The sequence below is a fragment of the Thermoascus crustaceus genome (genome assembly GCF_041956765.1).
Source record: "Thermoascus crustaceus strain CBS 181.67 unplaced genomic scaffold VTN00scaffold_5, whole genome shotgun sequence".
NCBI classification, from domain to species: domain Eukaryota; kingdom Fungi; phylum Ascomycota; class Eurotiomycetes; order Eurotiales; family Thermoascaceae; genus Thermoascus; species Thermoascus crustaceus.
Genome location: NW_027192531.1, coordinates 1280229 through 1294413, shown reverse-complemented (window position 1 = coordinate 1294413; position 14185 = coordinate 1280229). Strand labels below are relative to the sequence as shown.

Below are 14185 nucleotides of genomic sequence, written 5' to 3'. Positions count from 1 at the left end.
CGCAGAAGCGGACGAGCGCAAAAGCACAATCCAAGAAACTCAGGACATTCCACCGAGATCAACGAAGATACACCATCAAACAAAAGGCGAACGTGGAAGTGAGCTCCGTCCCAGCTTCAACTCAAGGACATAAAACCAGGCTGTTCCAGCGTTCAGTCTTGAATGCTGTGTGAGAATTATCTATGGGATGTATGTGATATCCTGCGCATCTTTTTCCTAAGAAGCAGATATATATGTCTCAGAAGAGTGTTGGAGGTTGCTGGCTCGAACCTCCTAGAGGTCAGCCTGCTTCCTGCTTCCAACACTCTTCATCACTAAGATCACCTTGGAAAGAAAGTGGTTCCCATGTACAGTTAGATTCTCCCAATGGCTTATCCGACAGTTGAGAAAACGGGATATGTGGATATTCCGAGCCTGGGTATTGTGACCTGAGCGCGAGGACGGAAGGCACCTCCGTTATCATTAAAGGGCATCCAGAGCACCTGCGAACAAAAGAAGTTTTAACGCTAAGGCCCTGAATGAGATGAAATAGAGGTCTTTGGATATGAAATTGAGCCCTGTTTCAGGTTACCTGACAAAATACAGCAAGGAGTCTGATCCAAAATATGATTTCTGAATTTCCGAGTTCGGCATCATGTCCTGTTCTAATATACAGCAGGAATTAGACGTACACAATCTATCCACCTATCTGATCCCTCACACTGAGGAATATCGAGGACGAACATAGAAGAGGTTTAAGAAGACATTTGATGAAAGAAAGAAAAAAGAAATGGTTGGTGCTGTATTTCTCCGGTAGGGGGAATCGAACCCCCGGCTGCTGTGTGAGAGACAGCGATGTTAGCCACTACACCATACCGGATTTCTTGGTAGTTGGATGCATGTCTATCTTTTCAAGTCCAGTCCTCGCTGATGAAAGTGTCTTTTCCAGCCTTTAGCTGCGGGCCCAGGGCTATACTAGAGCTTCTCTGAAGCAATAGTGACAATGCAAATCATCCTTGATCCATATAGAAGGGGTTGAATAGCCTGCCATCGACGTGGACGAAGGCAGAACGCTAACCTATCCACGTCATGTTGAATAATATTCAGAGGGGACTGACTTTCTAGGACACAGCGGTTTTGGGTGTAGAGTACCCTGAGCCTATACAATACGAGCATGGACCATGATGTATCACTATCCATGGATGCAGTGTTGCGATAGATCATCTAGACACAAATAAATACCTAAATCAGTAACACGAACTGTTCAAAACCCTTACCTACCTACTATCCAGAGCGGATTAATCCAGCTGTAATCCATCAATATCATAACCCCGAATTCTCCAGTCGCAAGACAAGAAATCAATCAGTCAGTGACTCATAACCGACGAACAAACCCGGCAACTAAGCCAAAGCAAGCCAATCAGTCAGTCAGTCAGTCAGCATAGTGCCGCCTACAAATTTGATATCCTCCTCTTCTGTTTCTTCTTCCTCTCAACATACAACGCCTCCCCCTCCGCAAAGACACCCCCCTCCCCATCCTCCAAAACACCCCTCACCCACACCTTCCGGCCTCTCGTCCTCTCCGCATCGCACCACGATCGCCCCAGCACAAAAGCCGGCGTCGTCAGCGGTCTTCGGAACCGAATCGTCATCGATACCGTGTAGATGGCGGTCCAGTCTGGATTTGGACCTTGATTTGACTGGTTCTCCTCCTCCTCCTCCACTTCCCCTGGGGGTTGAGTCCGTTGTTGCTGTTGCTGTTGCTGGGATTGCAGCCCTGCAGCCAAAGTACCCAGGACCTCATCGAACATGACGGCGAGGATACCGCCGTGCAGGACGCCCGCGTGGCCGTCCATCCCGGTGCCGAGGGAGAAGAGGATGAGGAGCTCGTCTACGTCCGGGGGTGGGTTTGTACCGCTGCGCCTGCCGTCGCCCTTCTTCGTTCTCAGGATGGCATCGGTATCAGCATCAGCATCAGCGTCACCGCTGGCGTTGACATTGGCATTGTTGTCAGTGCCATTGTCGTTCTCGTTCTCGTTCTCATTCCTCCTGCTGGAGCTAGCGGCTCTGTAGAAACACTGCCACGCGCGGAACGTATCCTCCGTGTTCAGCGTCTCCCCGATCAAGGCGCAGCTGGTTGTCGAGGGTCGTTTTACCCGCGAGCTGGCCCGGATGGGTTGTAGGGATGGGTCCGCGAGTAAGTCGGCGCACCAGCGCGGGGCGGGGGGTGCGGTGAGGTGAGCTCGGGTCTCGGGGGGTATGGGCGTGGGGACGAGGCCCATTTTTTTTTTTTTAAATAGCAGATCTTTCTTTCGGGATATGTTTCCGCCTTTTTGCTAGATGTCGACTGTGTAACAATCTACGGATTTCTACAATCGACGATGGGCTTTCTTGTTGCTTATGAAAAGCTGAGTGGCGAAGGGGTAAGACCTGAGGTACTTTTGCAACGCCGTGGCGGATGTGATACATCATGTCCAAACGAGCTTCCAAGTTCTAATAATGAGTGTTGATAGACCGAACACTCCCATGGATGTGTTTATGTGACACAAAGCAGCACCGGGAATTAAAGGACAGACCATGTACATGAGGGTCCGCAATAGTATTGCAGATCAAAGCCGACGCCAGACCATTCCCAGACGAAGCCAAAACGCCCACCGCTAATTATATGTACAAGACCATTAAAAGTGCGGGAATATGCTAGCTTGCCCCATCCCTTTATCCCAGCCAATGAGAAGAAAGAGAAACGAAATGTGACCCTACGGCAGCACTCTGAGGAAGATAACAAAATCTATGCCTGAAATGAACGTCATGTGTGAAAATGAAACAGCATGCAAGGCTCCTCGGAAGGATATGTCCGGACTCCGGACTATTCAAATTTCTGCCCGCTGAATCCAACCTCCTGGGTTTCAGGCCATGCACGGGCAATAATGACGCAGCCTCTGCACCCGATAGAGAGAAGGTGTAATCTGGCCCTCACTTCCTGAAGCTCTCAACGCCCAAGATTGGGGTTTCCACTAAGCGGTTCGAAGGAACGCCTTCGTCGCGTCTCCGTTCAAAGAAGCAGTCACACTCAGATACCACGTGTGCCCATTCCGCAAGAGCTCGACCGGCGTATTTGCTGGCAACCAATCGCTCATTTCGCGGCGGGTTCGGATGTTGACATCCAGATGTCTTTACAGAGGCTTTTCCATTGAGATTCGGAGTATGTTGCCCGCCAGCGGTAACTTGGCAGTCGTTCTTATCGTCACCTTTCGACCGTTCTTCCAAGTCTGTCTCGGAGCCAGATGCCGAACTTGGGACCGAGTCCGAGTCTGAACTGGATGAATTCATGGCGAAAGACCGACGGGATTGAAGGTACAGTTGCGTTGCAACCGGAAGACAAGGGGTGACCAGACGCTTGTTTTTACTGGGCCACTGCGGGCGGTCCAGCCACTCAAGTGAGAATTTGAAGCAAAACGGTTGATGATGCGGTGATGGTGACCGCGCAACACTCGCACCGTTCCGTCCTCGGTCGTGATCATCGGACTGTAGATTCGGGCTTAAATTGGTACCGGTGTGACCCCCGTCCGTCGCATTGGCATCCGGCTCGGGAGAATTGCTGCTAGGAGGTGTCACTTCCCCTGGCTTTGAGTTCCCAGATCCGCCAAATAGTGACTTGAAGATGCTCCATTTGCTCCTCTGAGGCGGCTGTGGATCTGGGGGAAGCCCTTCAGGGTCGATCTTCAGGGTACCGTGATTCTTATACGCTGTGGCTTGTCCAGACAAAGAGGTGGCAGGGACGACACGATCGAACGACATGAAAAGATTCCTCGGAGAGGGCGTATTGTCACTCCTTATTATAATTATCCTGCGCCCAGGTGCTGGGCTGCAAGGTGCGGATGACAATAGAGGTCTGAGCTCCTTCTCCGCCCTCAATTGAAATGTGAGGTAATATGCCCAGATCTGTCCTAACCTGTCGGACAGTGTCTCGTATATGGCCCTAAAATGGACGTTAGACTGCGGTCCCAAAAACGCAACGGCCAAGGAAATCAATCGGTACTCACGTGTCAACTGGCGTTGGATCACCATTGTACCTAGCCAGCCTCCAACACAACAGCCGATGAAAATAGGCGCGGACCATAGGGCTCCAGTGACTAAAGTAGTGATAGAAGAAATCTTCCTGTAATAGAAGCCCCAGGCAAAGATCCTTCTTCCTTTCCTCGACACTGGTCAAGGTATTCCACACGCAGAAGAAAAATGAAAAGACACGAACTTCAGTGAGAGAATTATGGCTCTGGGTCATCTTTCTACAGACCTCCAGCCAGAATTTCCAGTCAAAGAGCTCCGTTTGAATGGTATGAGAGTAGCGAGCGATGATGGAGACAGACTCCTCGATGAAATCACACAGCACGAAACATGCATTATGGTCAAAGAGAGATGTTCTCCGGGCAGCAGCCTTCATAATGCCGCAGAAAGACTCTGCGTATAGCTGTCGAGCGGAGCTTGGTTCAACAGAGGCCTCCGATAACAGATCCCTCATGAGAATGATCAACCGATTTTCGGCCATGGAACGATGACAGTTGGCCGCCCCTACCCCCAGCGAAAGCGCCGAAACAGATGTATCGGCACTGTCGATGAAGTCATCGAAAGTAACCGAGCTCACCGCGTGCGGGTTATCCGGTACATGTGGTATCGACTGTCTGTAGAGTGTATCTTCCAGGACTACAAGAAGCTGGCCATGGACCGACAACAAGCCTGGAGCCAGGATCCTCTTGGCCTTTTCTGTATTTGCAGGAAGAAATTCCGAGAAGAGAACATGGAAATATTTGACGAATACAAAGAACAGATCTGTATCGCGGCCGCACCATCGGGAGAGCCAAGGACCTTGCCATGCTATCTGTGAAGCGCTCAGAGGGACATTTGGCCTCTGACGTAAGTAGCGAACCAGAGCAGCATGAGAGCTAAAAGCCAACGACCTCACAGGCATCGGAAAGTTCAGGGCAAGTTCTTGGGCGATTAACCGTGTGTCTGTACCCTTGTAAACCGCCGACTCGGTGAGGATACGTCGAAGGACATCAGCCGGAGTGTTCCACAGCCGGACAAGTATATCTGCGACTCCCGGACAGAAGAAGAACGCATATGCGCATGCCTTGCCACAGAACGCTACGAGACTCGCAGGGGCATGTCTCATCGACATCCTCTCGACAACGAAAGCCATTTGTGACAGCAGATTCTGCACGAAAATATTTCGAACGTTGTGATAAATTGATTCCACAAGGAAATCTGAACCACTAGAAGACTCTTGCGAACTGTCGGATTTCGAGGTAGAAGCAGACCCCAGTTGAGTCGGATAGTTGGAGTCTGATTGTGACGAAGGAAAGGGTATCCTCCACTCCGGCCGTGTCATGATGCCCACAACAGCTTCGAGATAAACCGGTCTATCGGTTCCAGAAATTGATTGATGGTTCTTGCCATTGAGCATCTCGAGTAAGCCCGTCCACCATTTGTTCAGAATATTTACCCGTCGATCTAGGTCTTCGGGTCTCAACGCTTTGTAGGATGGATGAGAACCGTAACGCGACAGGAATGGAAGCAGTGAGGATCGGAGCACATTGATCTTGAGGGTACTAGACTTGGATTGAAATCTACAAAAGGTCAGCCATTGGAGCTCTCGCGTCTGAGGGCGCAGACTTACTTCTGGAAATCAGCCTCGAGCCCTCTGAAGACGCCCCACAGCTCATCTTTCTTCCGAGAATGCTCGACATGATGGGGTAAGGCAACTGCTGCAGTCTTGGGAACTGGAGGCGGAACCTGTGCTGAGACGGCCACCGAAGGCGGAAATTTTTCGAGGGAGGCTTTGCTCCGCAGGGACTGCACCGACGGACTAGACGGTATGCTGGCGTCCTCATTCTTGTTCTTTGGAACAAACATACTCAGGCGTCTCGGTCTCTTGGTGAGTACAGTCCTCCTACGGACAGGCTCCGCCGGAGGCGGCTCACTGACCGGCTCTGATTGGGGAGGGGGGTCAGACGGCGGAGCATTTGTCCTGATCGGCGATTGCTCCTTCGAACGAGCCGTTTTCTGTCTCGAGTCTTTGCCCGGCGGGGACGGTGACCTTGAAGTCGACGTCGATCTCCATGGTCTCCGGGCAAGCGTGGCTATCTTGCCAGACATAGAACGGGGCTTCGAGGGACGTGCTACTGGCTCCGGAGCCTTTGCATCCTGGGGTTTCACCGAAGCATCCTCAATTTGTATCCCAGCTGCATCGTTCAATTCCTCTGTAGACAACGTGAAATGGGATACCGCGACCTTAGACTGGCCGCCCGAGTGAACGGACGGCTGTTGTCGAACGTCTTTCCCCGTATCCACGCTATCGTCGGCGGACGACTGCGCCCTGAGAGCCAAATTGACGTCCGAAAAGGTACGTTTGACACCGGGAGAGCCGGGTTCCGTCTGCAGCTCGGGAAGATGGTTGTAGCTTGCGGCACGGTGCAGGCAGGAAGAATTGTCATTGTTGGCAGTCTCGGTCGAAGAAGACATTATCGATAGAGAATCGGACGGAGGTAGAGGGACATGGACGTCTCCCGAGCTGTGAGCCATTGCCGTTGGAGAGACCAGCTCTCCACAGACAAGCGGACCAGGGAGGAGCAAGTGTCAATACATTTAGAGGGGGGTGAATTGGAACCCTAGCCAGTGACGTGAATAGCACGTCTGAGACGTGGAATAGGCCGTACAGGGGAGATGCAAGGTGTCGTGTGGTTTCAGAGCGAGCGTGCCAGCAACCAGGATGGGGGAGACGATATGGAACGGCGTGTTCCCTGGGGGTGGAGTTGCTGTAATTGTCCGGGAAGGGCGGGATGCTATGGGAAGTATAATCCTGGGACGATGACGACGGAGGAGCGAAGGTCGCGAGCTCGAGAGAACCGCTGACGGTCAGAAGTCAATAAGGAAAGGGAGGCCGGTCGCCTTTGAAGCATGGATATGTGGAGAATGGGGGGGAAATGGAAGGGGGGGAAAGAAGAATAGCAGCGAGCGTGGAAGTCCAAAGTAGCAATATCAAATCACGACCATAATCATCGACAGCCCGGCTGGATGGATAACGACCACATCCCATCACCGAACCGGGTCCGCTTCACCCGGTGAGGAATAATCAGAACACGTTCGTCGCGCTGGCTCGCTTGACGGCGTGCAGCAGCCACTCACGAGGCGTGGACGACCGTCAGTGCAGGATAGAGCTTCTCGGGGCCGTAGGCACGGCGGAGACGATCGAGGGACGGTGGGACTCGCATGCGACGGAAGGGAGCAGGAGAATAGGCGAGAAAAACGCCAGAGCCACAGCTCCGCCACGGTGGGCCTCCGGAAGCCAGGGCAAGACAGCAAATCGGTCTGCTCGGCAGCGCTGCAGCTAGTCAGTGCCGTCGAGATCGGACTTCAGATCGTTCGTGGATGTTCCCTGGGTTCCTGTCTCAGCCGGCTGGTTGGCGAGAAGCTAGACAGAGATCCCTGAGGATGCGATCATCGTGATGCTGATCGCGGTGCACGGTTCCTGCCTGTGAGCTGCACGAGTGGGAAAGGAGGAAGGACGGTTTGGAATACTAGTAGAACCAGACCGATAGACCGTATTGTTATTAAAGTCAGTCTCCATGACGAGAGGAGGAACAAGGTCCTGCTGGTTCTTCGTCTGTCTCTCACTATGCTCTTTATGACACCATCTGTGTACGCCTGGACTGCCAAGCGTTGTAGAATGCCAGTCGAAGCATCCATTATCATTAGCGTCCTCTTTGTTGTGTCCTGCAGATCTGCAGACCTGCACTGCAGATGCATCCTTCACGAGCAGTGCGGCATCCTCGGATTTCCCATACAGGCACAAAGAGCCGCAGGACAGCTCGACGGAACCATCTTCCCTGACAGCTCCTTCGAGACGGTTCTGCCACAAGATATGTTGACGTTGATGAATTCCGACACAGGCACCCATGGATCCGGAGTCTCCTGTCATCTCGATGGAAGGCTCCGGACTGGCTTTGTGTGACTGCAACGCCAAGTCCGTGGGTCAGCACTGCACCTCTGTACTGTACGCGTCTCCATCTTTGTGTCCTTCAATCTGGCTGATGTCCAACCACCGCCAGGATGTGCAATTGAACAACACATCTAAGGACGGTCTGCAGCGGTTATCCTCGTCGAACTTTTGATGCTTGGTTCCGTGCTCCGTGCATAATGTCGGCGGCTAAGCGTTCCCGCCCCCCCGCCTCTCGTATCCTCAATACGGCCTCCCATCCTCCTCCTCGTCACCGCCACAAAGCCAACGTGGACTTGACGTGGAATTATTATGAAAAAAAGAGAAAGTTCCACAAGACGGAAATTTTTCAGCTCTGACCCGCAGGACAGTTCTCACAATGCTCAGATGTAAATCGACAATTTGGGAGTCACCAGGGAATTCCATCCCCCGTTTACCTGATTCCGACGCAGGAACCCGTGGAACCAGTGAATGGGTAGCAGACTTACTAATGTTTGTAGCTATCGATCGGGAAACAAGACGGGTTCCCGGAATGCCACAATATCCCCTATCTCAAAGAGTGCGGACTGGATTTTGTTGATATTGACAGTTTCCGACGGGACAATGATCTTGGGGAGCGTGTCCCAACCACCCTGCTCACCAAGTTTCGCCCAGGAGCACTCCTGCTTAAAAAAATCCGGGGAACCTCCCTGGGATGTTCGAGAAATTGCTAATCACGTCCTTGTTTACCAAGAAAGCGATATCTGCAGGATGACTGGTACGTATGATTTTCACGTTAGACGAATGTCACATGGATCTAGATTATCAAGTGAGTGGCCACTGCAGCAGTGATCTACTTTATCGGGTTATCGAGGGAACTATGACCAAGCGCACTGGGGTATTTCCGAATGTACTTTTGTTTTAACGTCTGTCTGTTGTCACAAGCTTGGCATATTTTTACATCAACAGCTGCAGCCTTAAAAGCGCATTCCGAAATGGATGCTTATCCATAAATCTGAGTTACTAACATCAATGTGATAGTTCCGTCTTGACAGCAGGCATAAAGACATGGGGTTCATAGCAAGCAATGGGCTTAACATGCAAAAAATCGTATTTCAAGGAGGCTGCATGAAGTTCACAGTAGGCTTATTTTACAAATGTCCTCGGAACTCTATATGAAGCCATGAATGGTCATGACAAACTGGTCCGGTTTTTCGAATATCTCCAGATTTAGTGGGCAGCGGGGGCCTCCTCATCCTCCTCGAACCAGTTCTCCTCAACCGGAGCGGGCTCTCCGGCCGCGGCCTGGCCCTCAACCTCAACCTCCTGGGCCTCGTAGTCCTTCAGTTCGTTGGCAATGTTGGCCTCCTCGGGGGATGGGGGAGGCTTGGGAGCGGTAAACTTCTGAGTCTGAGCCTCGGCCTCGCCAGGCTTGGCCGGGGCAGGCTTGTAGGCACGCAGCTCACGGAGGTACAGGTCCTGGACGGGGTCCGCTACATGAGATCAACTTAGTTGGCGAAGATGTTATTAAATAAAAGAAGGGCAGATTTCCTGAAAGTCACGTACCCTGGCGAACGGCGGAGGTAAGGAAGGTCCGGCGAGAGACAGAGACCTGCTGCCGGGTGGCGCGGGCGAGCAGAGCTCGCTGTGGCGGGTCAGCAACAGCATCAATGGCATGGGCAATCTACGGGGTATATTCTCACCGATGCTCTGAGGGACTGGGACATCATCGCGGCAGTGGTGTGTCTGGGAGAAGACGGGTCTGTAGAGAGTGCTTCTTCTTCGTGGAGGTCGGACGGTCCGTTTGAGGTTCGCAGCGACTTTGGCGAGTTCGGGCAGGAGGGCTTGGCGCCGCTCGGCCGCTCGGCTGAGTCAGCACCATGCGGCTCTGCGGCCTGACGTCCGGGGCGAGCGCGTGTTGCCTCCCGTCTTCTTCTTCAACCTCCCTCAGCCTCCCCAGAACCCCCAGCCTTCGACTTTCTCTCCACCTCACGCCCTCTTGTCCCGGACCTCGTCAACTGACGTTGCTCTGCTCGGTCCGATCGCTCGATCTCGCTTGCAGTAGCTCCCTGACATGGTTCTGTGATCCTTTTCGCGAGACCTTTGCTTTCACGGCTCCGTCTGACGGAGATCTTGACTGGTTCATCGCGGTCGGACAAGTTTGGCTGGGTGCTTACACGCAGAATCTCGAGGCTTCGTGGTTTCAACAGTGGGCTCTGTGGAGGTGCTTCTCTCATCACAACTCAGCGCACCTGGGTTCTTCTCGTCTTGGAAAGGTAAAACACCGAGAGACTCGCTGCCTCGTTGGGTTTATGGAGTCCTTCACGACTAGGCAGTCGTGAGGCGGTCATCTCTACCTTTCCAAGACCTCTTACACACGGTTACTTGCTTTGCTTTGACGTGAACGTCACCGTTGATAACCAGGCTGACATTATCGCTAATGACAGTGGCAGAGCAGTGACTTTCAGGCTTCTAGGCCCGAAGTGCGCCACTGCGATTCTCCATTTTCCTTCCCTTGTTGAACCTCCCTCTGGGACGTGGTCCCCTTCTCGAGTATAGCCGCCAAGCTGTATTCGCCACTTTTCGTTCGTGTTTGCGCTCTCAAGCATAACCTGACAGTTACGCACAAGAAGATCAGAAAGAGACAGAAAGAACGATTGCAGTCGGCAAAGACCAAGAAAATGGCGACCGCGGCACCTGGGACTACCCCGCAACCGGGGCAGCAGTGGAGGAAGAACCTCGCCGCTCACCTCATCTGTCCTGAATGCAAGGAGGTTCCTCCGAATCTGGAGTTTCCTGATTCCCACGAGACTGTTTGTGGCTCCTGCGGGCTTGTTCTGTCGGATAGGGAGATCGATATGCACTCTGAATGGCGTACCTTCTCCAATGACGACCAGAACAATGATGACCCTTCGCGTGTTGGAGACGCTGCCAACCCACTTCTGAACGGCAACCAGCTCGAGACCCAGATCGCCGGTGGCGCTACCGGTCGTACTCGTGAACTGTACCGTGCTCAGAACAAGCAGTCAAGCGAGAAGACTAACAAGTCGCTGCTTGCGGCATACAAGGAAATTGGCGCTCTCTGTGATGGCTTCAACATCCAGAAGAACGTTGCTGATACGGCCAAATATCTGTTCAAGGTCGTGGATGATGCGAAAGCATTCAAGGGCAAGTCACAGGATGTGATTATCGCTGGGTGTATTTTCATCGCCTGCCGCCAATGCAAAGTTCCTCGTACCTTCACCGAGATTTTCGCGGTGACGAAGGTGACTAGGAAGGAGATCGGAAGGATCTACAAAGCGCTGGAGAAATTCTTCACGGCTCAGAACTTGGAAAGGATTAATTCCGTTGTGTCCAATGGAGGTAAGTCGAGCCCACTGCGAAACCTGGTTATATTTCAGGTATACTAACCACTCATACAGGTATTCCTGATCCAAATGAAACCTACACTGCGACCACCTCTACCAAGCCGAGCGACCTGTGCAACCGCTTCTGCAACCTCCTCGATCTGCCTTACCAGGTCACAAACGTCTCCTCTGCGCTCTCTGACCGCGTCACCACGATGGGCGACCTTGCCGGCCGGTCTCCTCTGTCCATCGTTGCGGCTTGTATCTACATGGCATCCTACCTTATGGGCCATGGTAAGACGGCCAAGGAGATCTCACAGGTCGCGCACGTCAGTGATGGAACAATCCGCGGTGCCTACAAGCAACTCTATGCTGAGAGGGAGCGCTTGATTGATCCTAATTGGATCAAGGACGGAAAGGGTGATATGAAGAACTTGCCTGCTAGCTGAAGAACCACTAAAGGTCACGGCGGGAGACTCTCTTGCTTGACTTAAGGCTCAGATTAGCAGAGGATGCATGGACTAAAAAGAAAGTAAGGACATGTGAAATTGAGAGAACCAAGGTCCCTCAAAGCGGGCAAGAATTTGTCCGAGGTTGCTTCCATGGTCAATATTGCATGGCATAAGCATCTGGGATAGTTTTTTTTTTCCTTTCAACGCACCGAGAAACTGAATCGTCATGTCATCGTTTCATTGTTCTACTGGTGCATTAATATGACGAGAACAAAATTGGCGACGTCTTTCAGAGAGAGCTGAAAAGTGGCGCCGTCCTCGGCCCTCTTGGCCTGGGGCTTCCACACGCGTCTGCAATATACATTGGCCGAGTGGTTGGATCCGCCAGATTCGGTAAAACGAGATATCGCTCGTATATGTATAATTAGGACAATACATAATGATTTTGAATTGAAGATCAAATTATATGTTACCATAAAATAACTTATTGCTGTGCTCCAGCTATTCATCACCATTTCAGAAAATATCATATCTGGTGTATATTCATTAGATTAGGTACCTTTCTACGCATATGCTTAGGTACTGCATCCCACCAGATCAGTATTTCACCGTATTATGGTATTATCCGCTATATGTAGAAGGGTCCCAAACCTTCAATTGACCCGAGCTTGGAGGTTCTGGAAAACCGGATTCGGCCAGGTTCCGAACCGCGCCCGCTTGTTCATCCAGCAGGCGCTAGGTTAAGTACCTAGACTAGATAAAGAGGGATAATAGACTGCTAAAGAATCAGAACTGCCTGCCTACTAAGTATGGATTACTCGAATAGTCCATTTTTGTTAAATTTCGATTCTTTTTTTTGCCACCGTGGCTAAATAAATAATTGATCTGTACATAGCACTGTACAGTAAAAAAAAAAGGTTCCCATTTTGGCACAGCTGATATGAAGTTAGCATTACTTTCACCCCCCCCCGCCTTCTCAATCCAAGCAACCTAGCTTGCCGCTTTTGCTATATTGAAGTCTGGGCTGGCTTTGCCTTAGGATCTGTGACCTATCATGGTGCCTGGGTACCCTCCAATAGCTTCAAAAATCACATGGGTGCAAAATAGCAATCTGCCAAGCAACTACGCAGCAGGGGAGGGGTGACGAAAGATATGATGTAGCAGTGTAAATTTTTCAGATGAACTTCATCAGGGAAATGCAGTTAATGATATCCGTGTTGGATATAATTGGCAATATCATATCAGGAGGAAAGACCAGTGGATGAAGAAGGATCACAGGTCAACGCTAGAAACAAACAAACAAAAAAAAGCCTTTCTTTCTTTGCTTCGCTCTATCGCTGACCTAGTGGCTCCTTGCCTACTGACAGTTCTTCTGGGCTGCTACTTTGTACCTCGGGCTAGTGCTACACCAAGCCTCGTTGCCACTCACCTGATACTCCAGGCCCTGCACGTAGACCGGAAGTGCAGAGGATACCTTCATCGTGTCGTCGCTCTCCTCCTTCAGTTGAGCAACCAACATTCGGTGGCGGAACTCCCGTTCCCTGCACATGGCGAACAGGATGCGTTTGGTGGATTCCGCATCAACATCCATTTCACCCATCATGATCTGAACGGACGTGCAAAACGCACCTCCTTCCTCGTGTGCGGTCTTCGAGACCAGAAGCTCCTCGTAGCTGTAGATGCCGTTGATGACGGAGATGTGTTTGGCGCAGTTCTTCTCGATCGGTTTGACGGTCTCCAGTTCTTGAGGAGTGATCTTGAGACCCATTGAGAAGCGCATGAGGGCGGAAAGGAGCCTGCGGAAGGGGGTCTAGTTTTCATGAGCACGAAGGCGGGCTCTAACATGTCGTCGGCCAGCTCTTTGTCTTCCTCCGCATGCTTCCCCACAGATCGTACATGATGTACTCCGCTGGAACGGATCGATCTGGAAGGCTGTCTCCCCGGCAGATAGCGATCAGTTTGTCGTAGTAGAGAGAGCCTTCCTCGAACAACAAGTCTTCCAGAATATCTGTTTATTTTAATTTCTGTCAGATGTGTTCCTCTTCATTTAATTTGCTTACATATATATGTATATGGAAACGTTCGCACCTACCGTCAATAAGGAAGAGGACCGTGACTAGTCGACAAGCAAGATGTATCCTATCATCTAATGCCTTGGGAAACCAGAGGCACGTCAAGCGCGAGAACCCGGTAGCGAGGAATTTCTCCTTCGCTTTAGGGCTTTGGAAGTTCCAACGTTCGGCGAAATAGCCATCGACCTCCTTTGAGACCTGGTCCACGAGGGGATGGCAGAGAGGCTTGAAATACGAAGGCGGTATTGCTGGAAGGCTGGCAAAGGGTGATGGTGGGGGGCTCTTGGTAGCATCGCGAACAGACACAGAGGATGCAGTCCCTCGGCGTATACTGTTAGGTAGTGGAGAGTTGAGGATTGTCAT

The 14185-nt window shown here is 51.6% G+C and overlaps 5 protein-coding genes and 1 non-coding gene across 6 annotated transcripts; 1 reads left to right on the top strand and 5 right to left on the bottom strand.

Moving 5' to 3' along the window:
- Positions 1–787: 787 nt before the first annotated feature.
- On the bottom strand, positions 788–859 carry VTN00DRAFT_t140. The gene has a single exon. It is a non-coding gene; the product is annotated as a tRNA-Glu (tRNA).
- Positions 860–1430: 571 nt separating this feature from the next.
- Positions 1431–2261, bottom strand: VTN00DRAFT_8003 (uncharacterized protein; the record flags this gene model as incomplete). Its single annotated transcript, XM_069434810.1, has 1 exon — positions 1431–2261. The coding sequence occupies one exon, from the start codon at positions 2259–2261 to the stop codon at positions 1431–1433; it is 831 nt and encodes a 276-aa protein (XP_069286269.1).
- Positions 2262–2952: 691 nt separating this feature from the next.
- Positions 2953–6558, bottom strand: VTN00DRAFT_8002 (uncharacterized protein; the record flags this gene model as incomplete). The annotated part of the gene is made up of 3 exons (XM_069434809.1): positions 2953–3958; positions 4023–5603; positions 5654–6558. 3 exons carry the CDS (start codon positions 6556–6558, stop codon positions 2953–2955), a joined length of 3492 nt encoding a protein of 1163 aa, XP_069286268.1.
- A 2623-nt stretch (positions 6559–9181) lies between these two features.
- On the bottom strand, positions 9182–10097 carry VTN00DRAFT_8001 (uncharacterized protein; the record flags this gene model as incomplete). Its single annotated transcript, XM_069434808.1, has 4 exons — positions 9182–9444; positions 9518–9596; positions 9655–9846; positions 9975–10097. 4 exons carry the CDS (start codon positions 10095–10097, stop codon positions 9182–9184), a joined length of 657 nt encoding a protein of 218 aa, XP_069286267.1.
- Positions 10098–10632: 535 nt separating this feature from the next.
- VTN00DRAFT_8000 (uncharacterized protein) lies at positions 10633–11747 on the top strand (the record flags this gene model as incomplete). The annotated part of the gene is made up of 2 exons (XM_069434807.1): positions 10633–11314; positions 11374–11747. The coding sequence occupies 2 exons, from the start codon at positions 10633–10635 to the stop codon at positions 11745–11747; spliced, it is 1056 nt and encodes a 351-aa protein (XP_069286266.1).
- A 1360-nt stretch (positions 11748–13107) lies between these two features.
- Positions 13108–14185, bottom strand: VTN00DRAFT_7999 (uncharacterized protein; the record flags this gene model as incomplete). Its single annotated transcript, XM_069434803.1, has 3 exons — positions 13108–13546; positions 13647–13758; positions 13843–14185. The coding sequence occupies 3 exons, from the start codon at positions 14183–14185 to the stop codon at positions 13108–13110; spliced, it is 894 nt and encodes a 297-aa protein (XP_069286265.1).